Source organism: Ursus arctos, unplaced genomic scaffold (assembly GCF_023065955.2).
Source record: "Ursus arctos isolate Adak ecotype North America unplaced genomic scaffold, UrsArc2.0 scaffold_32, whole genome shotgun sequence".
Classification (NCBI taxonomy): Eukaryota; Metazoa; Chordata; class Mammalia; order Carnivora; family Ursidae; genus Ursus; species Ursus arctos.
Window position 1 is genome coordinate 18,941,935 of NW_026623008.1, and position 22,497 is coordinate 18,964,431.

At 42.6% G+C, this 22,497-nt stretch overlaps 2 protein-coding genes across 2 annotated transcripts; one reads left to right on the forward strand and one right to left on the reverse strand.

The window, feature by feature from the left end:
• On the reverse strand, positions 1–10,828 carry LOC130542329 (collagen alpha-2(I) chain-like). The gene is made up of 4 exons (XM_057305506.1): positions 10,414–10,828; positions 9,182–10,328; positions 8,201–8,295; positions 1–7,295 (listed from the first exon to the last, which is right to left on the reverse strand). The coding sequence occupies exons 1-4, from the start codon at positions 10,826–10,828 to the stop codon at positions 7,237–7,239; spliced, it is 1,716 nt and encodes a 571-aa protein (XP_057161489.1). The 3' UTR covers positions 1–7,236.
• PDIK1L (PDLIM1 interacting kinase 1 like) lies at positions 9,596–20,951 on the forward strand. Its single transcript, XM_026516984.4, has 3 exons — positions 9,596–9,825; positions 12,290–12,591; positions 17,065–20,951. Exons 2-3 carry the CDS (start codon positions 12,307–12,309, stop codon positions 17,803–17,805), a joined length of 1,026 nt encoding a protein of 341 aa, XP_026372769.1. The 5' UTR covers positions 9,596–9,825; positions 12,290–12,306; the 3' UTR covers positions 17,806–20,951.
• Positions 20,952–22,497: the final 1,546 nt, after the last annotated feature.

Here is a 22,497-nt window from a genome sequence, read left to right on the forward strand (position 1 = left end):
GATTCATCTTTTTTTTTTTTTTTTTTAGGGGCTTGAACTCAGACCCTGAGATCAGGACCTGAGCTGAGCTGAAGAATAGGACCCTTAACTGACTGAGCCACCCCAGGTGCCCCGGGGATTCATCTTTCACCGATGGATTAACAATAACCAAGCAGCAGAGTCAGAGTCAATCATTAAAGCAGCTATCAATCTAGGAATTTACAAAGATAATGCAACAGTCAAGGAAATCAGAATGCCTGTGCTATCCCTCTATCCCTAAAGCAAATTTTTAAGGAAGATTCTCAGTGGCTCAGTCTGCGTTCCTCGGAAGGCAGAGCTGGTGAGAAGGAATCACGGAGCTGTGAAGACAGGATACCCTCATCTGCAGCTCAGTGGACTCCCTCAGATCTGGGTCCTTCAGGAAGACTAAGGTCAGCCCGCCATTCCTTGATGGTTCCTCCTTCCCATGGCAAAGTTCCAAAGTGCAGATCCTGTGCAATCTCCCACCTGCCCTTAGATCTACTTCTCCCCTCTTTCCTGGTCACAGCCTAGGCCACGCCACCACCATCACCTCTGGCCTAGACCTTTGCAGCTCTCGCCACCCTTGGGCCAACCTTCACCTGCCAGCTAAGTGACCTTTTATTTAAAAAAAAAAAAAATTTTTTTTAAGTAGGCTCCACAGCCAGCGTGGGGCTTGAACTCACAACCCCGAGATCAAGAGTCCCACGCTCCACAGACTGAGCCAGCCAGGAACCCCACCCCGGCAAGTGGATCTTTTAAATTGGAAATCTGATCTGGTTTCAAATCTCTACTTAAACCCGTTTGGTGATGGAAAGATGAACGGATAAACCAAATGTGGTGTGTACAGACAATGGAAGATGATTCAGCCTTAAAATGAAGAAACGCTGAGGCGTGCGACCTGAACTGGAGGCATCGTCCTAAGTGAAAGACAGACACAAAAGGACAAATACTATCGGATACCATACGGTGCTTCTGTGAGGTTCCTGGCGTACTCAAGTTCACAGAGACGGCAGGTAGACTGGCAGCTGCCGGAGGCTGAGGGAAAGAGGGGATGGGGAGCTGGTGTTTCACGGGGACAGAGTCTCAGTTTGGGAAGATGAGAAAGGTCTGGAAATGGATGGTGGTGATGGTTGCGACTCAGTGTGAGGGGACTTACGCCACTGAACTGTGCCCTTAGAAATGGTCAACCTTATCTTATAGATATTTCACCACGATTCAAAAAACAGCTTCGATGACCCTTTACTTATACCTCAAAATCCATAACAGGGTCTACAAGGTCCCACAAGATCTGGTCCTGGCCTTGTGTTGGCCTTTTAAGGCTCATCATCACGCCTCTGCCCCCTTCCACGGGCGTCGGGCCCTACTGAGAAATAGGAATGGGAATCAGACAGGTGACCTGCTGGAGACCTGAGCTTTGTTACTGATGAAGCTGGGCCAGAGACAGGCTTCTGTCTGTAGCTGCTACGGTGAGCTTCCTTCCTCTGACTCTTGCCCTAACTCCTGGCTTAAACTTCCAACTCAGGGCTTGGAAGAACCCCGGGCGCGTACCTCCCCTCCACTGCTCACTTGGCTAATTGCTTCTCCTCAGTCATTTGTTAGCATAAACGTCACACGTTCAGAGAGGCCTTCCATGACCCAAACCACCATCCTACCTCCACTCCCTGCATACTAACAAGCCTTGGGCCTCTAGAGCTTGTTGGCAGCACTTTCCACAACTGCATTCCTGTGTCTCATTGCACGATCATTTCTGGAAGTAAAGAGGAAGGTGAGCTCCGTGAGAGCAGCTCCTGGGCACGTCTTGCCAGCGCCTGGCACAGTGCCTTGACAGTTCTGTATGCCATTGGAAGGAAAACATGGGTAAGACTTTGGGTGGGCAGTCAGGGGCGAGCCCAGGTAACATCCGGTGCTACACTGAGTAGCAGGCTTTTTTGTTTTGTTATATGCCCTTGCAGGTTTGTCCAGCACCCAGGTGCTCAGTACCATCGGGAAGCTAAGTACAGTTCTGCCTTCTCCCCAAACCGCACTCAGCCCCTGCTCTAAATGACCATAGACCAAACATTCAAAGAATGTCAGTTTGAAGGAGTGTCTAAGTATCTCACTTTGGCCCTCAAGTCTCAATTTAAATGCTACCTCCTGTCAAAAGCACCTATCCTCTTTCATGTAAGAACAACATAGGGCCCCCTCCTCTGGCACTAATCACCTTGTACCGTCTTCAGCTGTTTAGGTGTCTGTCACCCCCGCTAGACTATGAGAGCAGGGACCTTGTCCTCTCGTCCACTGCCTTTCCATCAGCATCTAGCATAATTTCTTTCACCTAGCAGGTACTCACTAAATAGCTGTTGGTTTCATGAATGAAAAAAGTGCTCACCATGTGCCAGGCACTAGTGACTCTACAGGAGGGGTATGTGTAGTGACATTTGCTAGCTGCCCCCACCAGTCAGTAAGCCCTGTCCTCCAGGACACAGACCTTGGTCAAGGAAGGCCCACCATCCTTAATGAGCCAATCAGGTCCAAAGACTCAACCCCAGGACTGTCTGAGGAATGGAGTGACTGACTTTCTCATTCCTGTAGGGTCATACTCCTGAGCTGAATCCCCAGGACTGCTGCCTACCACCTGGGCCCATCAGAGAGGCCAGCTTTAAGATGTAGTCAGCAAAGTGGAAGGCAGAACAGAGGAGGCTGATATGTGAGGTGCTGGATCAAACCTTTCCTGTTGTTCTCAGACACACATGCCAACCATTCCCTTTAAGCCAGTTTGAGTTGTGCTTCTGCACTTGTAACACACAGCATCCAGAAGGGTCAAAGGCAGCCAAAGCTCTAACATCTTAGTATCTGTTGAGGAGCTTCATGAATCCTCAGCTTGAGATGCTTTTGGGACCTTGTCTTACAGCTCTCAACTCCTCAACCATCATGGCTATCAGATGGGGACACCCCCTAGCAGGAGCTCTTGGCACCAAGGGCAGGGGATGTGGAGCTTGGTCTTAATTACCAGCACTCCAGCTGTTCTCAGTCCTCACTGAGGAGACAGCTAGGACCCATCCAAAGACACAACAGCTAAAGCTGGGGCTGGCGCAGGACTTTCTTGAGCCCCTAAATCCCCTGTTTGGGGGCTGGATCAGAAATAATCTTGGTACATGCAGAGTGGAGGTGTAGGACTGAAGAATCGGAGTGGCAGAGCTGGAAGGATCTGTAGAGATGAGCTGGTCAGACCCCTCGTTATGCATATGCATATGAGGCACAGAACAGGGAGACATATTCAAGGTCACACAGCATGGCAGTACCAGAGCTGGTGTTCTCCTTAAAGGAGTTTCTCCATCAGCCTCCCCCTGCAGAGCTGGGACTGGAAGGAGAGGGGAGAGAGCATGGATGGGAATCCTCCCTGCTATGGCAAGATAGGAACTGCTCCCCCAAACAGTCACCTGGTTACTCATCCTTAATAATTTGGCAGCATGTTGATAACACCTTGTGGCGGGCCCAGGATGCAATGACTTCAGGGGGTACTAGGTCTCTGATGAAACATCAGTGATGCCTCCAGAATTTCCACAGAGGAGGAATTTAGGGCCAGCGATCTGGGGGGAAAGGAGATTAAGAGACCTGCCCTGAAGCTATGTTTGCACAGGGAGTCTACTGCTGTCACGGCTTCTCAGTTTCCACACTATTGACATTTGACGCAGGATAATTCTTTACGGTGGAGGACTGTCCCAGGCTGTGTAGCAGCACCCTCAGTCTCCACCTAGCGGACGCCAGCAGCACCTACGCTCCCAGTGTGATAACCGAAAACGTCTCCAGACGTTGCCAAATGCACCCTGAAAGGCGAACGGCCCCATTTGAGGTCCACTGACTTAATTATATGTTTAACTGGCTGAGAGGGCATGGTGGAGAGTCTCCTAAAAGAAGAGAGGAAATAAAAATAGGAGCCACCCTTTCCTACATGGAAAAAAAAAACATCAGGGGGATGGTTGGTTCTAGGCAGAACTATGAGCTTTGACCTTCCCCATGCACCCTTGCTTTCATGACCATTTTCTTCTCTTTCATAGCTCCCATTCCTATGTAGAAAAAAATTTAAAAAACTATCCACGAAAATATTAATATTTGTATTCATGCTAAAAGTGAGACAAGCAGGATACAATAGTTATCGGGAGTTAAAAACACAAGCATTATATTCTTAAGATGTGAAGGGCGCCTGGGTGGCACAGTGGTTAAGCGTCTGCCTTCGGCTCAGGGCGTGATCCCGGCGTTATGGGATCGAGCCCCACATCAGGCTCCTCCGCTAGGAGCCTGCTTCTTCCTCTCCCACTCCCCCTGCTTGTGTTCCCTCTCTCGCTGGCTGTCTCTATCTCTGTCGAATAAATAAATAAAATCTTTAAAAAAAAATGTGAGCAATTCACTGTATGTAAACCATATCTCAAAAAAAATTAAGTAAAAAATACATGAGTACTGTAGTCAGACCGGGGGTCAAGTCCCAATTCAGATGTTTCCTAGCTATGTGACTTTGTCCTCTTAGAAACTCCGTTTCCTCGGTTGTAAAAGGGGAGTAATAACAGTACATGCCTCACAGGATAATATGCAGAGTAAGTGAGATCACATATAAGCAGCACTTTGCACAGTGCTGGCACGGGGGGGGTTCTATGAATATTTCCTACTTTTATTTACATTTATAGTACCTATTCATACTTATCTGCAGTTTATAGGCAAAACTGCTGCCCAATGATCTGCTTCCTGTAGACCTATTCTAATTAGGGGCATCTCCACTTGCCTCTTCTCATGGGACCCCTTTGTTCAGATAGGAAAAGGAAAGTCTGGAGACACAGCAATTTTGGGGCTTGGAACCTGGAGTTTTCGCTCTACCAGTGACTTACTAGAAACTGAACTTACCGAGTTCCTCTGAATCTCCCTTTCCCCAGCTTTAAAATGGCATACCACCCCCATCACCACCACACCACCACCACCACCACACCACCACCACCACCACCCATTTCCTAGGGTTCCCGTGAGATTTATAACCCAAATTTTGACAGCTCTGGGAATTCAGACCAGCCTTTTAGGGCTGGGGCGGTAGCTGTACTAATGGAACCTACCACAAGGGGGCAGGATCGCTACATCCAAGTTCCCACCTATCCCTCACATTTCATTTTTCGAGCATACTTGTCTACTTGTTATAATCAACCTGTATGTGTAACTTGTATATTCCGACATATACATAAATAGAATAGTATAACGAACCAATGTACCCAGCACCAGGCTTCAACAACTATCGACATTTGGCCAATCTTCCTCCCCCTTTTTGTCTACTGTACTGCTTGTAGAAGAGTAAAGCACAGCCCAGACCTCATTACATTTTATCCATAACTCATCAATGTGCCATTCTAATTGAAAAAGGCTTTTATTTTCACAGGCACTATGTCATTATCGCATCTAACAAAAAAGAATAATAATTCCTTAATCTGTCAGTCCACATTCAAATTTCCGATTGAACCACACAGCTTTTGACAGTTGGCGCACTTGAATCAGGATCCAAATAAGGCTATTGCATTTGACGCGTGTCTTGAGTTTTATACTTTAACATTCTATCATCCTTTTGTAATTTCATGCCATGAATTTGTTGCAAAAACCAGGTCACTCGTCCTGTAGGATGTCCCACATTTTGAATTTGGCTCATTATGGTATTTGTCTATCCCCCTGATTTCTGGTACACTGGTAATTAGATCTTGGCTTGATTAGGCTTAGACTTTTTTTTTTTTTTGCTTTTTAAGGCAACAATATTTCATGGAGAGAGCTGAATCCCCCTCTTGGTAATGTTAAGTTTGGTCGCTGGGTTCCGGCGTGTCAGCCTAAGCTATTACAAAGTTCCCCAACACCTTTCATCCAATTGTTTGAGCATCGTTTCATGATTGTCACCTAGACCCATTATTTCATTAAGGTTTGCAAAATCATGCTTTTCTAATCCTACCATCCTACGATTTCTTTTGCATTTATTAGTTAGAATTCTTCTACAAAAAATAACTTTTTCTTAGCTACCGTTTGGTTACATGCAATATAACTGAACAAGGAATGACCAGAAAAATGTCTGATTATTTCTCTTTATCAATGTTCACAGTAATTAGTTGATTCCCTATAAAACTCCACTGATAACAAATGTGTTGTTTTCCTTAAGTATCATTATTAATTAATGAGTTCTTATATATTTTATGTGTTATGATCAATGGAAGTCATTATTTTTCTTTTAATTCTCAAATTGTTCCATCTTTGGCCAGTACGGCCCCTTCATATTGGTTCCTCTGTCATTTTTACATGACTTCAATAGTCTTTGATAGCTTCCTGGCTTCCAGGCACAAGATGACGCAACTTCATCTTTCCTGTTCCAGATCTGGAACCAGCCATTTATCAAGGGAGCCTTGATTTTCTTTGCTTAATTTTTTATTTTTTTACAACTGGAAAACGGTGTTTAGAGACCAACTCTGTGCATTAGGGGTGTTCATTACTACTGGATTGGTGATTTTTTCTAGGCCTTTTCAGCAGAAAGTAGAAAACATTTTTTAAGAGGAAAATACATCATTCATTCTGCTATCTAACTCAGATATAAAATTACCCTAGGGTTGTTTAATATTTTTTAAAGATTTATTTACTTATTCATTTATTTGAGAGAGAGGGAATGCCAGGGTGGGGGTAGAGGGAGAAGGAGAGAGAGTTTTAACCAGACTCCTCGCTGAGTGCAGAGCCTACTGGGTTTGATCTCAAGACCCTGAGATCATGACCTGAGCTGACATCAAGAATCGGATGCTTAACCGACTTTGCCACCCAGGTGCCCCATGCTAGGCTTGTTTTTTTGTTTTTTTAAGATTTTATTTATTTATTTATTTGAGAGAGAGAGAGATAGTGAGAGCATGAGCAGAGGGGAGAGGAAAAAGCAGGCTCCCCGCTGAGCAGGTAGCCGATGTGGGGCTCGATCCCAGGACTCTGGGATCATGACCTCAGCCAAAGGTAGACACTTAACCAACTGAGCCACCCAGGCGCCCCTAGGCTTTTTTTCTCATTTGTTGAAAATCTTGATGCCTAACGTCACTGACATACTTATGTGCCTTCTCCTTAAATAAATCTATCATAGTTTCAAAATAGCAATGTCAGTCTTATTTTTTAAGATTTATTTATTTATTTATTTATTTATTTATTTATTTGAGAGAGAGAGAGAGAGAGCATGCACAGTCGGGAGGGGCAAAGGGAGAGGGAGAGAGAAACTCAAGCAGACTCCTCGCTGAGCATGGAGCCAGACGTGGGCCTCAATCTCACCACTGGAGCTGAAACCAAAAGTCCCATGCTTAACCAACTGCACCACCCAGGCGCCTCAGTAATGTCAGTATTACTTCTAACAAGACTAATGAGTGAAATTTAATATTTGTATGCAGTTCTAGTTGTCCTTAGACTATAGCCCATTAGGGAGGTACAGTCAAAATACTTATAAAGCCAATACTTATAAAATACTTATAAAGCCAATTGAAATTTTCTCTGTGTAGTTACGCCACCAATCTGACATGCAGATGGCTCATTTGTTTCCATTTGTTTTTAACTTTTGTGGAGTGTTCTGTTATTTTTATTGAACTTTGTTTTATAAATATGTAAAACATTTACAAGGTTCCAAAATAGTCACTATATAAGGTACATTCACAGAAGTCTCATTTACACCTCTATCCTCTCCATCCCACAAAGGAAACCACTTTTAGAAGACTGGAGTTTATTCTTCTACTGTTTAACTTTTAAATATAAGCAATTAATGTTCACTTATATCATCCCATCACTGGGTGATATAAACAGTATTATGCTTATTTCACTTAACAATATAGATGGACATCACTCCAGATTAGCATGCTTATTAGCATATGCAAGAAGGCTTCCACGTATCTTTTTATGGCTGCATAGCACTCTAGCCTGTGCATGTACTATAATTTATTCAGCCAGTTCTTTATTGACATGTGAGCAGTTTCCAATCTTTTACTCTAAAAGTGCCATAATGAATAACTTTGTGCATACAGCTTTTTGTATTTTTGCCAATATATCACTAGGATGGATTCCTAGAAGTTTAGGATTTGACCTGGGATTGCTGGCTGAAATAGTAAATATATATGTAGAGTGGCTATGTGTTGCCAAATTTTCTTAACGAGTTACATCATTTTGCTTTCCCACAAGCAATGTAGGACAATACTACCCTCCGGTGTATTTTGGTACCGTAACACAGGCGGCTTCAGAGATGAATCATAGACAAGGTTCCTGTCCCCAGGAATTCTCAGTCTAGCAGAAGTCCTATGGGCAAACAAACAATGATGTAAGTATAATAAGCAGGGGCCGATTTACCCCGGAGCTAATGAAGCTTAAGCTTGAGGCCCTCCCTTACAGACACCTTCTAAGGTGTCGGCAACGTGTTCATGGGGCCATTCTGTAATCTTTTTCCTAAAGAAAACACCCACCTCACAATCTTTAGTCAGCCTATCTTTGGGGATTACAGAGCTGGATTTCAAGTCTCAGCTCTGCAGTCAGCTTGAGGAGGGATTCCTATATTTAATGACTGAGACAAGCAAAAGGAAAAGGCTCTTCTGACCAAAAGAGATAGCCCTCTCCCGATTCTGCTCAATCACCCACACGGGTATTAAGGCCTCCTATAGTTTCCCTCTAATTTCAAGGGCAGAAACTAAGCCTTGGATGGCGTCAGTATCCCCAGCTGAGAGCTGAAGACTGGTAGATGGCACTCAGAACAAAAGTCTGAGCGGATTACAGAGCAGGGTGTTGTTGGGGTTTTGGCGGCGGAGTCATACCAGGGGAGTGGGTATTCAAGGCAGCTACACACATACACACACACACCCCAAACTACACAACTTTTGGTCAAATAAGGCAGAAGTCTGTTTCTTCACCTGTCAAAACAAGGTCAGCAATAAAGCCTACCCCGTGGGATTTGGTCAGGATTAGAAAGGCTAATTTAAAGACCTAACCCAGTCCCAGACTCTCAGAAGATCCATAAATAGAGGACAGCAAATAAAATGAGTAAGTGGTTGATCCTTGAGAGCACTGACAGGGATTCTTTGCACATCGTGCCTAATGCAGCACTGGGAGGAGGGACCACCACTTTACTGACAAATAGTTGGCGCAGAATAAATTGGTGAAGAAGGGACGGACGTTTCTGGCGGATGCTTACTGATCTGTGTAACTAACTGAATAACGGGTTGGTCCGAGTCTCTGAGTCATTGACAGTCCCGGGCTGGCTGTCAGGCGATTGCCTGCCGGGATCTGACAGACCGCTGTCATTCGGGCCGAGAGAAAACGGCTGTCTTCGCGGTCCATCCCGGCCCCGGCCGCCTCGAACCGCCGGCCGTCGCCGGGCGCAGGCTGGATCCGGACTCCCCCTGGGGCCGCCGCCGGGCAGGGCCTGCGCGGGCGGCAGCGGCCAGGTGCGGGCGCCGCCGCCCCTTCCTCCCCGCGCTGGGCAGGGCGCCCCCGACTCCCCGCGGCCGCGGCCGGGGAACAATGAGGTGCCGGCTTCTTTAAGGGAGATACCACCGCGCCGGCGGGGCAGGGGACGGCGTCCTCCCAGATGATCGCACCCAGTCCCGCGCCGCCGCCGCCTGGGCAACTGCACCGTCCGCAAACATGGCTCAGTGACTCTGACAAAAGGTGCAGCCTCCCTCCCGGCGGGGCGGACGCCAGGCCTCCCAGCTCGGGCCGCGCCTCCCCGCGGACCAGCCGAAGAGCTCCGCGTCCCGCAAGCACCCCAGGCCGGAGCCGAAGAAGATGCACCAGGCGTTCCGCCCCAGCGACCCCCGCACACCTGCCCGCAGCTCGGTAGGTGGGAAGGGGGGCGGGAGGGAGCGGGGAGGCCGCGCCGGGCGCGCGCACCCCCAGGCCCGGACCTGCTGCCGCAGACCATCCCCGGGGCCGCGAGCCGTGCGCGCCCGCTGCGGCTGGACGGTGACCAAGCTCCGGCGGGCAGCGGCCTCCCCGTTCCCGGGCCCGGCCACCCCTGCGGGGAGGGGTACTAGTGGTGCGTTCCGGAGCGCGCACACCTTCGGCGACTCCCGGCTCCTGCGAGCCACGGGAGAGGGAGGAGGCTGGCAGAGCGCGGGGCGCGCGCCCAATAGGGATGGCGCTCGGCGTCCCGGCTCGCGCTACGGAAAGCCGGAGGGGGGCGGGGCCGCGCGGCGTAAGGGGGTGTGTCCGCGCGCACCACGGGGGCGCGCGCCGGTCTCTGACTGGAGGCCGCCGAGGCTGAGGCGCGAGCTGCCCGATAATGGCGGCCTGCAGAGCCCGTGAGAGGGAGAAGCGGCGGCGGCTACCCTGAGGTAAATCTGGCCCTTAGGCCTGGCACGGAGGCCCTGCTGCAGAGCCGAGGGCCTTGCATGCGCCTCCCTCCCCGGGAGGCCTGTCACAGACCTGTCAGCGGAGTCATGCTAGGGAAGGCCCCGCGCTCCTCAGGCCTCCGGCCCGCACCCCTCAGGCCACCGGCCCCAGCTGCGGCCTCCTCTTCTGCCCCTGGCCTCCTCCCCAGGCCCCGGGCCTCAGTCACCAGCCCCGAGGAGTTGGGACAGCCGCAGGACTGGCTCCTCGGGGTGAAGGGCCTCGGGAGGATCCCCTCCGGGTTTAGTCTAGACGCCGCCGGGGAGGGGGAGGGCCTGATACTCGGCCAATGAGCGGGGCGCTGCGCCGCCGCGTCGGACACCACCTCTGCCCAGGACTGGCCCTTCCCCGGCCCGGCAGGTGTGTGGCCTGGCCCGCCGGCCGCCGAGCGCTGGCTTAGCGGGGCGGGCGTGAGGGCCCGGGAAGTGCCGCCGGTCGCCTGGGTTCGCATCCAGGGATTTCATAAATGCCCTCCCTCCCCCTTGCTCGGGCGCTCTTTCGTGTGTGGGTGTGGGACAGCTTGCAAGATAGCAGCCACTTAGAGTAATTGGCGAGCCACGGAGAGCAGGAAGGTGTCTACTGTGGACCTGGGGCAAGGATTCCGTGGCAGCATATCAGACACTAGGAGATGGAGTAGGAATTTGAAGGGGGGTTCCAGTTAGAGGAAGTGGGACTAAGAAGTAATTTCAGAAGCTTTCATTTTCTTTATTAAAACTCTCCTATGGACTTAAAGTAGCTGTACCCAATTTTTCAGGCTCAAGAGTCAGTCGCTTCTTGTGCCCCCACACTGTACACCATAAAGATCGTACAGTCTCTTGCCCATCGTGGCAATCTACAAATAAGAATTTGTTCCTGAAGCTCATTAGAATCTTAACATTCTTTGGAGAGTGGGGTGGCACGCTTTAGACTTTCTTGATTCAACTCATGAGCATTTCTGTGTACACAGGGGCCTTTGCTTCTGCCTTTAAATGATTTATCAAATTGAATTCGAAAGAACTCTGTCGGAGAGCCCCTTCATATGGAGGACAGTTTTTGGTGGCAGAAATGGCCTACATCTAAATAGCTGTTGTTTAAATTTAACATCAGAAAGGTATCAATATTCTAAGTAGCTTGGTTTATTTTTAGAGGACCATGTTTCTCCACAGACTTTATTTTCATTTATTTTGCAAGAAATGAGGAAATAACATAAAATTAAAATAGGGACATACACAGTTTGTTTACTTTTATAAAAAACCCACATTCTCAATTCGATATATAATCTGGTTCACTTTCAGTCCCTAAGCACAAGGCAGGTGTTTGTATTTCTAACTTGTGAGGTTTTTTGTTTTTGTTTTGACATTTTTATGAACTTTTGTGTGTGTCAGCTTTAAGGAGAAGCAGGAGTTTCTTTTTTCATGATCACTAAATAAGAATGTTGAATTTTTTGGTTTAGTTTTAACAGTAATATTTTGAAGCAGTTTGTGTAAGAGGCAGTATAGTGTAATGGTTATGGTCACGAATGTCAGAGCCAGATGGCCTGGTTTCAAAACCCAGGTCCACCAGTTAGTAGCTGTTTGACCTTAGGCATGTTGCTTAAACTCTCCGTGCTTTAGTTTTCTCATCTATAAAATGACCATAATAGTATCTGTTTCATAATATTGTTTGAGGATTAAATGAATTTAATATTACAAAGTGCTTGGAACAGTTCCTGATGCATGGTAAGTACTACCAAAGTGTTAGCTGCTTTATTATTATTATTATTATTATTATTATTATTATTATTATTATTCAAACTTTTAGATTTGCCCAACTTATAGCAAATACCTTTCAGGCACTGCAAACAGTGAGACAGATAATTAAATCATACATAAGAAGGTATACAAGCCAGTAAGTATACTTAATTTCAACAGAGCACTTTGTTGATTTTTTCCAGAAACTTTGACCTTGAAGATGGTGAGTAGCCAGCCAAAGTACGATCTAATACGGGAGGTAGGCCGAGGCAGTTACGGTGTTGTGTATGAAGCAGTCATCAGAAAGACCTCTGCACGGGTGGCAGTGAAGAAAATTCGATGCCATGCACCTGAAAATGTTGAACTAGCCCTGCGTGAGTTTTGGGCACTAAGCAGTATCAAGAGCCAACATCCAAATGTGATTCACTTGGAGGAATGCATCCTGCAAAAAGATGGGATGGTGCAAAAAATGTCCCACGGCTCTAATTCTTCCCTTTATTTACAGGTATGTGTGGTTGAATGGGAAATAGAAATAACTTGAACTTAGCATTGGTCAGCAAGAAGAGGAATAAAAGAGTCAGATGAACTTCTACTTTTAAATGCAGGTGTTTATATAGTTAGCAGTAGATAAGGGTCTGCCAAGAACCGAGTAGATGTTTGCTTTAAAGCAAGGTTTTATTTAAACCTGTGATGCAAATACCTAAAAATAACATAAGCCACCTGTTAGGCCATAGTACTTGCCAGTCTGCATGGGAATGGAGCAACACAGGAGCTAGAGAAGTGATTGAGATAAGAGTCTACTGAGTTCACTTATTTGCAATCAAGTTTTTTGGAACTGAAGCCAGAAGAAAAGGAAAAACTCCGCAGTCAATAGCAGCACCCATATAGGTAATTGGGCATTTCTTTAGAAATCACTGATTTGAATACAAGCCTTTGCTGTTTCAGAGGGTTGTGTGGCTTCTTAACCATGCAGCTCCAGCTAATTTTCATGAAGTATGTGGCATAGCACTTGAATGTTATTCACAGTGCTAATGGCTAACATTTGGGTTCCTAGTCAGTTCCGCACTGTGTGCTAAGTGTCTTAAAGGCAGTTGCTCAGAACAATCCTGTGAGGGTAGTACTATTATTATCATCATTACAAATGAAGAAACTGAGGCTTAGAATAGATAATGAATTTATCCAAGTCTCATATCCAGCAAGTGGCAGAATTGGGAACTGAATGTAGGAGACGATCCGACTGCTAAAACTTGTGTTCCCTTAACTTCCAAATTACTCTTGCCTTCAAATTACTCTTTTTGTAGACTTGGGGAAAGCATTAACATAGGAAAACAGAAAAGGTTGGTTGGTTTGTTTACTTGGTTGGTTGGCTAGCTGGCTTCTGGCATAGATCAAAATCTCTAGTAGGCCTATATTTGCTAAAGAGAAAAGATACTTAAGACATAGCTAGTTAAAGGCCGGAGAAAATTTTCTTAAGTCCAGTCATTCTTGGAAAAGGAAACAACTTTCCATGAGTATGTCTAAATTCAGAATTTTACCATCAGGGTGCAGAAGTATAATTTTAAAACAACAAAAGCTTTTGGACCAGGAACAACAAAGAAAACAAACACATTAATCTGTGTAATTAGAAACTTGCAGTTTTCATTATATGGTGAACAAATATCAATCTTGAGAACCTAATTTATATTGCAGTTTAGCATGCTATATCCTGAAGTTTTACCTTTTAAGACAGTGACTATAAAGCACAACTATTTAGCCTCTATTCCATTTATTGTTTACTTTTCTAAAAGTGCTTAGTATGTAAGTTGCACTGATGGAAATATTAGAAACATTCTTACCACACTCCCTCTTAAAAGTGGATAGAACCTTGATGAACTTTGCCATTGAATTGGTCTACAAATAAAAAGACATTTAAATATATGACTTAGTGTTAATGGTATCCTTGAGTCCAGATCAAGCAACCTTTATAGTAATTAGGTATTATGGTGGTCTTTCAAGGCTTTAAGATGTAAGTATTGGGACACCTGGCTGCTCAGTCAGTAGAGCATGTGACTCTTGATCTTGGGGTTGTAAGTTTGAGCCCCATGTTGGGTGTAGAGATTACTTAAAAAAATAATAAGAAGAAAGAGATGTAAAGTACTTCCAGACTTGACTCAATGATTTTTTTTTTAGTCTAAAGCACCTTTTTATTTAGTACTCCCTTTTATCTTTTAAAGCCTGATAAGCCTGTGTTTGACTTGTATCACTTTTGCTAGCTATATGATCTTGGCTAAATAACTTATCTCTTCCAGCATCTGTATCTTCAGATGTAAAATAGGAATAATCATTTTTACCTTCTGTGGAAGTTGTCAAAATTAGAGATGATACAGGTATAATACTTGGCACATAGGAAGTATTCAGTAATAGGTAGCTCTACTAAAATTGTCTTTTCTGTGGATTTATTTTGTTAACAAGACATTGATCAACACACTTAGCAAGTACCTTCTCTAAATTTACATCTGGTAAAAACAGTTAAATCTATAGTGTGACCACAGAGTCCCTATGCATGGCTTTCTCTATTCTCTACACAAATTCTTATTTTTCTCCATGTTTTTCTAGATATTTTCCTTGTTCTAAATGATTAAGTCAGTTCCTAATAGCTAAAAAACTTAACCTAGAAGAAAATGTAAAACGAATAATTAACAGAGGATATAGTCTCAACTTAGGAACTTAGTAGCCAGTCTGTATAACTTGTAGTAAGTGTCATGAATGAGAGGTATAGAATGATATAGGAGCGTATGATAGAGAATCTGACATAACCTGGGGTTCAGGAATTATGAACTGTTTCAACTGAAACTTGAAGGATAAAGAGGAGTTAGCCAGGTGAGTGAGAAAACTTTCCAGCCAGAAAGAACTGTACATACAAATGTCTTGAAGCAAAAAGTACAAAGCATTCTAAGAATTGGAAGAAAATAGTAAGACTGTACTATACCGGGAGAGTTGTTTTAGGTGAGACTGGAAAGATCAGCAGGGTCAGAGGATCCCATAGCCCATGTTAAAGACCTTAGACTGTATCCTAAGAGGACAGGGAAGCTGTTGAAGTGCTGAAAGGAGCCGTGGCATCAAAGGACTTTAGGCAAGAGAACCAATGGCTGATGACATCCTCTACACATGGAAATAAGCGGATTGGGCTCTCTCAACCAGCAGCCCTCAAACTATAGCCCTCAGGCAGTTTTTATATGGCCCAGATGCTAAAAATAGTTTCTACATTTTTAAAGAGTTTAAGAAAAAGAAAGAAAGAAAATAAAGAAGAATATGGAACAGAGACCTTATGTGGCTTGTCAAGCCTAAAGTATTTACTATCTGGCCTTACTCTAAACCATTCTTTGAATTCTGGGACTCTGCGTTGCTCCAAGCTATTTAGGAAGTTTGCTTTTGAGAGTAAAGACAGAAGAAAAGAGGAAATGAAGTAAGAGTCATGGCACTGGTCTTTAATCTCAGCATATTTAGTAACAGTGCACCTGGTAAATAATTGTGTGATCTGTGCCTTTCTAGTCTTTCATTTTCTGGCTCACTGGCAAACACACGCAACAAAGAAAATGCATGCAAAAGACATCTGCAGACCGTTGCAGTTACAGCTGTTTGCCATTGGGGGAGATGGTGTGAAAAGGTGTTCTTTGCTTCTGCCCTCCAAAATGACAAGAGGAAGTACTAGTAGACTTAAATGTAAAATTAGCAGTTCATTCATTCTTCAACAACTCTTCAGCTTCCATACTGAGTTTCTATTCAGTGGGTCCGAAAAGGCACCATGGGTCAAATGCTTTCAAAGCACTGTATGCTGTATTTTAGAATGGTAGTTCCTATTCAGTGAAGTAATCAATATTCTTGAATTTCAGGTAATAGAGTTATAATTTGATAATGATAACAAATAAAATAGCTACTTATTCTAGGTTTTCAGCTTGCAGCAAAGAAATATACAAACTCTGGGGCGCCTGGGTGGCTCAGTTGGTTAAGCATCTGCCTTTGGCTCAGGTCATGATCCTGGGATCAAGTCCTGGGATCGAACCCTCCATCGGGTTCCCTGCTCAGTGGGGAGTCTGCCTCTCCCTCTCCCTCTTCCACCTCCCTGCTCCTTCTCTCTCTCTCAAATGAATAAATAAAATGTTAAAAAAAAAAAGTAATATACAAACTCAGATTTGAATTTTTATATCAAAGTGTAAATATGCTTTTTTGTAAATTGGTTTTTAGAAGCCATACAGTGATAGAGATAGCCAGTATATTTGCATTCTGCCTGTAGAAGTTTATGAAGTAATAATGGCAGTCTTTATTTTTATCAGTGACTACAGGAAGCCTTTATTTCCTTAACAACTAGTGTTCCTGACCATTTTTCTCTTAATTTTACAGATTGTATAATGTTGATAATGTATATCCAATGAACAAGAAACATATTTCAGGCAGTTAAATTGAATAGAACTTCCTAATTGATGTTTATACCCCAGCTGGCAATCTCCCAGGTCTGCTGAAATGTCCATTTTTTCATGAAGCTGTTGGCTAGGTAGGTAGAGTTCAGCTCCATTAACACGTGCAAAAAATGTATAGCCAGTTGGACACTTTTCAAAATAAAGCATTTATTTGTTTAGTTGTTTGTTTATTTATTTATGATTTAGTAAGCTCTGTGCCCAACGTGGGACTTGAATTCATGACCCTGAGATCAGGAGTCCCATGCTCTACCAGCTGCGCCAGCTAGGTGCCCCTAAAGCTATTTTTAAATAAGTTTTTACCTCTCAACTTAGAGATTTGGTGTGTATTCATTAGGGGCAAAGTGACAGTTTGAAGTACTGGAATTTAAAATAAAACGCACATAGGAAAGCACTGACCAAATAAAACATTCATGGGATTTCTACTTAAAATTGGAAGTCCAACTTAACCGGTTATTCTTTTTCTGTAGCTGAATTGTATAAACTGTGCAGATGATTGTAATCTGTTTTTCCCCCTCTCATAGCTTGTAGAGACTTCATTAAAAGGAGAAATTGCCTTTGATCCCAGAAGCGCCTATTACTTGTGGTTTGTGATGGATTTTTGTGACGGCGGAGATATGAATGAGTATCTGTTGTCCAGGAAACCCAATCGTAAAACTAACACCAGCTTTATGCTTCAGCTGAGCAGTGCTCTGGCTTTCTTGCATAAAAACCAGATCATCCACCGAGATCTTAAGCCTGATAACATCCTGATTTCGCAAAGCAGGTTGGATACCAGTGACTTGGAACCCACACTGAAAGTGGCTGATTTTGGTCTCAGTAAAGTTTGTTCAGCCTCTGGGCAGAATCCAGAAGAACCTGTCAGTGTAAACAAGTGTTTCCTTTCCACAGCCTGTGGAACAGATTTCTACATGGCTCCTGAAGTGTGGGAGGGACATTACACAGCAAAAGCTGACATCTTTGCTCTGGGGATTATCATCTGGGCAATGCTGGAAAGGATCACATTCATAGACACAGAGACAAAGAAGGAACTCTTGGGGAGTTACGTAAAACAAGGAACTGAGATTGTGCCTGTTGGAGAGGCGCTTCTGGAAAATCCCAAAATGGAACTTCTCATTCCTGTGAAGAAAAAGTCTATGAATGGGCGAATGAAACAACTGATTAAGGAAATGCTGGCTGCAAACCCTCAGGATCGTCCAGATGCTTTTGAACTAGAACTCAGATTAGTACAAATTGCATTTAAAGATAGCAGCTGGGAAACGTGACACATATATTGTTTGCAAATATCTTGGATGATATGCTGCTTATGTTTTAACAGTGATGCAACAACATAACGTGGCTGAAAAAGAATATAAAAAGCTAAGCTCCACCTTCTAAGGGTTTAGATTTTATTGTGGGGTGTTTTTTTTCCTCGTTTTTCTTAAGTCCAAGCTGGCCATTTTGTTATAGTATGTTTTAAATGTGTATTACCAATGTGGGTGTACATTTTTTAAAATGATCATTGGTAGAAGTTTGGCAGGAAAATTCTCTAAGAGCCAAGAAGAGAAGAAAGTCCAGTTTTCTGGAAGTAAGTCTCCTAAGTATTTTAGACATTCCTTGTCAGTATTAGGAATTTCCATGGAAGAAGAGGTTTGCATGCTGGCAATGCAACCTTTGAAGCTTTGTAAAGGAAACATATATGTATATATTTATGTATATGTAAGTATGTGAATGTGTGCATTTTGCATTCCATATGAAGAAAATGCCACTTCTGTTTAAATTATTTGATGTAGGTTTGGGTTTTTGAGATTTGCTGGTGAAATCAGTGATGAAAAATAAAAGAACCTTCCCTCATCTTCCTACCCTGTCCCTCCCTCTAATGAAATCATACTACACTTTTTATTTTTGTAATATTATACACCTTTTTTTAAGGCATCATTTTTGGAGGGTCTAAAATTACCCGATTAAACATAAACAAAATTAAGCGATGCAAAGCTGCTGAAGTATGTTTGAGCTCTCCAGTGCCCTATAGCTGCAGGAGTTGAATTAGCCATGCAATCACATGGTAGCAGGTTGGCAAGGACCTTGATGATTTCAGTCATACCTTTAGGTAACCAAGCATTCAATTAACCAATTAAACCATTGCACTGGAACATGTCTGCACTTGACCATCTGCAATCTGATATAAATCTGAACACAGGATTCCTCTGTTTCTGAAAACTTTGCAATATATGAACTATCGTACTAGATATAGTAAGTTTTGATTTCAAGACTGTCTAAGCCTCAGCATAAAGTTGAAGAAATCAAATGAGCTCTACCCTCACATTGCCTGCCCTGATACGGTCTCTTTTTTAATCACTGGAATTCCTTTCATTTTGGCACTAATGCTGTTTTCTCTTGCCTAATTTAACACAGTAATGATAGTGATATGGTTGTGTTAAATGCTGATCACCTTTTTCTAAAGTGGGAGATGATACCTATACAGCGTGGCAAATGGATGAAATATCTTGGCATCAACTGTATCTTTCAAGTAGAAACTTTGAAGTATCGATTATATACAATCACTTGGTACGGTCTATGTCAAAAACCAATAGACTGTTACTCTAATTGAAGTTAGTTTGATTTTTAACCCTATATGGTTGTCTCCAGTTTGTTTTCCTATAAATGCAAATAATTAAAATCTAAGGAAAGTTTTGCTAAAACAGAATATTAGCCTTTAAGGTTAGATAGACTTTGAGACCATTGTATCCAGGTTAGTCTTTATAAAGCACTAGAATCTTTGGTCAAAGTAAAAAAAAAAAAAGTATTAGAATACTGAAATCGTTAATAGTTTGCATAGTCTCCTCAGCTCTTTTTTTAATGAGGTTTTCTTTTTTTGTTTTTTTGTTTTTTTTTTTTTTTTAACTAAAGCATAATTGACACCCAGTGTGTCTCCTCAGCTTTTTTGAACTTCCATAACTTTCGGAATTTTGCTATCATAATTTTTTCCTTACTTAAAATGTGTTTGGGAACTTGAGAAGGTGAAAAAGCACAAAAAATTAGAGTATGTAAAATTTCTGAACTATGCGTTACTTGGTGTGGAAGTTTAAAACTTGGACTGAAAGGTTTTATTGAGATAAAACCTTTTATTCTTTTTTAAATAAAACCTTTTAAAATAAAAAAAATCACATACTTTGAACATCACTTTCAAGCTAATAAATACGAGGAAATTTTTGGAAATGAGAGGTGGAAATACACTGGAACCTCATGATAATTGACCCTCTGGATCACCAAATTACTGTAACACAAACCTGGCCAAGGGGATTGAGTTACTGGAAGTGAAAAGTATTATAATGTTGCATCAGTAACACGGCGCTTCAGCAGAGATTCATGATGCTTCAGGTGATAGTATGCCAGTGCTTCGTTTGCACTTCAAATATCTATGTGCTTGGAGCCATGGTTTCCTGAGTACATAGTTTTTGGTCTTGCCTCATTTAAAATAGTTAGCGATTATCATTTATTTTGAAAGATTTCACCTGTGAAGTGAATTCTTTCTTTCATTGGCAGCAAAGGTATGAGGTGATCAGGACGTGTCTCCTGGAATTTTCTCAAGTCCTTGTATTCTAAAATAGTCAATGATACCAAGCAATGATAGTAAATTCTTTGTCTTTGTTTTTTCAATCAGGAGGTATTTATTCAGTACCTACTGTGAGCTCAGCACTAAAGGTCAGTTGGTAAAATGACAGTTTAAAAATGGCATATAGCCACAGACCTTTTCCAGCCAGGAGTAAGAAATAAAAGAAGGCTGATGATACTTGGAAATTCCTGGGTATTTGCTAGAGGAAAAATGAAAAGCAAAAATTTGTGCACAGTGCCTTGCCCATAATAGGTACTCAATAAACAATTATTCCTCAGAGTCTCTTGCCATGGTTTATAGTGTTTTATGAAATTTGTCTTAATTGAAAAAAAGACCAAATATTTCAAATAAGCTTATAGGCAGCTGTGGCCAGTTAAAATATGGGGTTGTACAGTTAGTTCCTAGAATGTTATTTTGCACTAGTTGTCATTTAGAAAGACGGGGTTCCTGTAGATTTTTGGTGCTAAGGGATACTTTGTCATTACGATGAAGTAAGTGTTAAGTGTCAGATAAATAGCACACTGAATAGTTCTTTCTGCTGGTCTGTTTTTCCTCTTTGTTGTTGTTGTTGTTGTTGTTTTTAATTGTAAAATGTTTATCAATCAAACTATCGTAGCAGCTACAAAATAATTCACCAGCATGACAAAATGGTCAAAAAATAAGTCATCAGCACTTCAAAAATGAAAGCAACTTTTGAGATTTTCTTTTAAAATTGTCAAATATATTTTATGAAGAATTTATAAAAGGGGGAAATGATTGTAATTTATTGTTCATGACTGTTTTTTTTTTAAATAAAGTGAGTTTCAACAAAAAAAACACACCCTGAAAATTTTATATTGTTGGTTTGGTGGTTCTGTCTACTTCTGTAGTGTTTTACTTCATGAACATAAAATAGAGGGTATAAAATTGGAAACAATGTCATTATCAGCCTTATCTATTAAGTGAAACTTTCTGTAATAGAAGCTATTGCTGAGGAAAAGATTATTGAATTATAGGAATTTCTTTCAGCATTTCAAGTTCTCAAATTTTAATGCTTACTATCTTGCTGTATTTGTCAAAAGAATTTGTATTGCCTGAAATAAATGATTTTTTTCATTAATCCTTCTATCTCATTAAGATGAGGATGCATCCCAGACTCAGAATGAAGTCAATAGTAAACGTACCAGGAGGAAGTAATTTTTCAGCCTATAACTTGAAAGCATGGTTTCCTTTCTATAAAGTCATCTGGCCCACTTTTTTTCTTTTATAGGTTTTATTATGGATTGCTGCTCCAGAATAAACAACGTACTGAAGATACAGTGCAGTTAATGGTCCAAAGGACCAGCAGAGGGAAAAATGGGAGACAGAAAACATTAATGCTACATGTAATCTAGTGACAAATAGGAAAACAGGCACCAGGAATTGTGGCTGCTTCTGACTGCCACGTCATCCTGGCATAGCCTTTGTAGACAGGCAGATTTTGCTTTCTATTTAGAGATTAATTTTAATTGCATCTTAAACTATAAATATTTGCATTTACTAGTTTTTTTGTAATCCATTGCAGTTTACAAAGAGCCTTCACGTGGTTTTTATGTATCTTTTCGGTGGGTTTTCCTTAAAATAGGGACTGGTTTCTTGACAAGGAAATGAATAGTAATACACCAGTTAGTGAGGTAATGGTATAAGGGTTTTAGTACCTAATCTCAGAAGCCAGTTGGAGTTTTCTCTGACAATAAAGCTTTATCTTTCTCAGGGGAGGAATGACCCCTGGTTGTTTTGGTCTTGTCTTTAAATTCAAATGTTGCTCTCTTAGTCAACCAATCCTAGATGTCCTCTAAAATGCAGTGTAATGATAGACAGTTGGTTTGTGGTTAGATAATAACTCCTACTTGAGAAAACCTCCCCACCACACCTCTTGAGCGCACAGTGCTGTCTTGCGTCTTTTAAAGGCAGTACTTTCTCTTTTGCAATGATTTCTCATTGGTTAGAAGGGAATTGTTTAAAAAAAAAAAAAAAAAGGTGTCTTTGACTTCGCTCTTTCACTTCCTGCTCAGTCCTGATATTTCAAGCTTAGCTCGTTCTGAGAAGTTAGGCAACTTGGTATTATGGAAGGCATCATGGCGGAGCGGCTACAGGATAGGTTTGCTGCAGTAGATCTCCTATTAAACACTAGCTTTTGCAAATACCTACATAATTTAGTGGCATTGGTCAAGTCACTTCATTCTGAGCCTTAGTTTCCTTATCTGCAAAACGGAGATGGTACATTGGATGATGATACGCACATTTCAGAATTTTTGTAAGGGTCGGAGATAATACATGTAAAGTGCCTGTCATAATACCTGGCACATTAAGTTCTCAAATGGTAGCCATTTATGTTAATTGT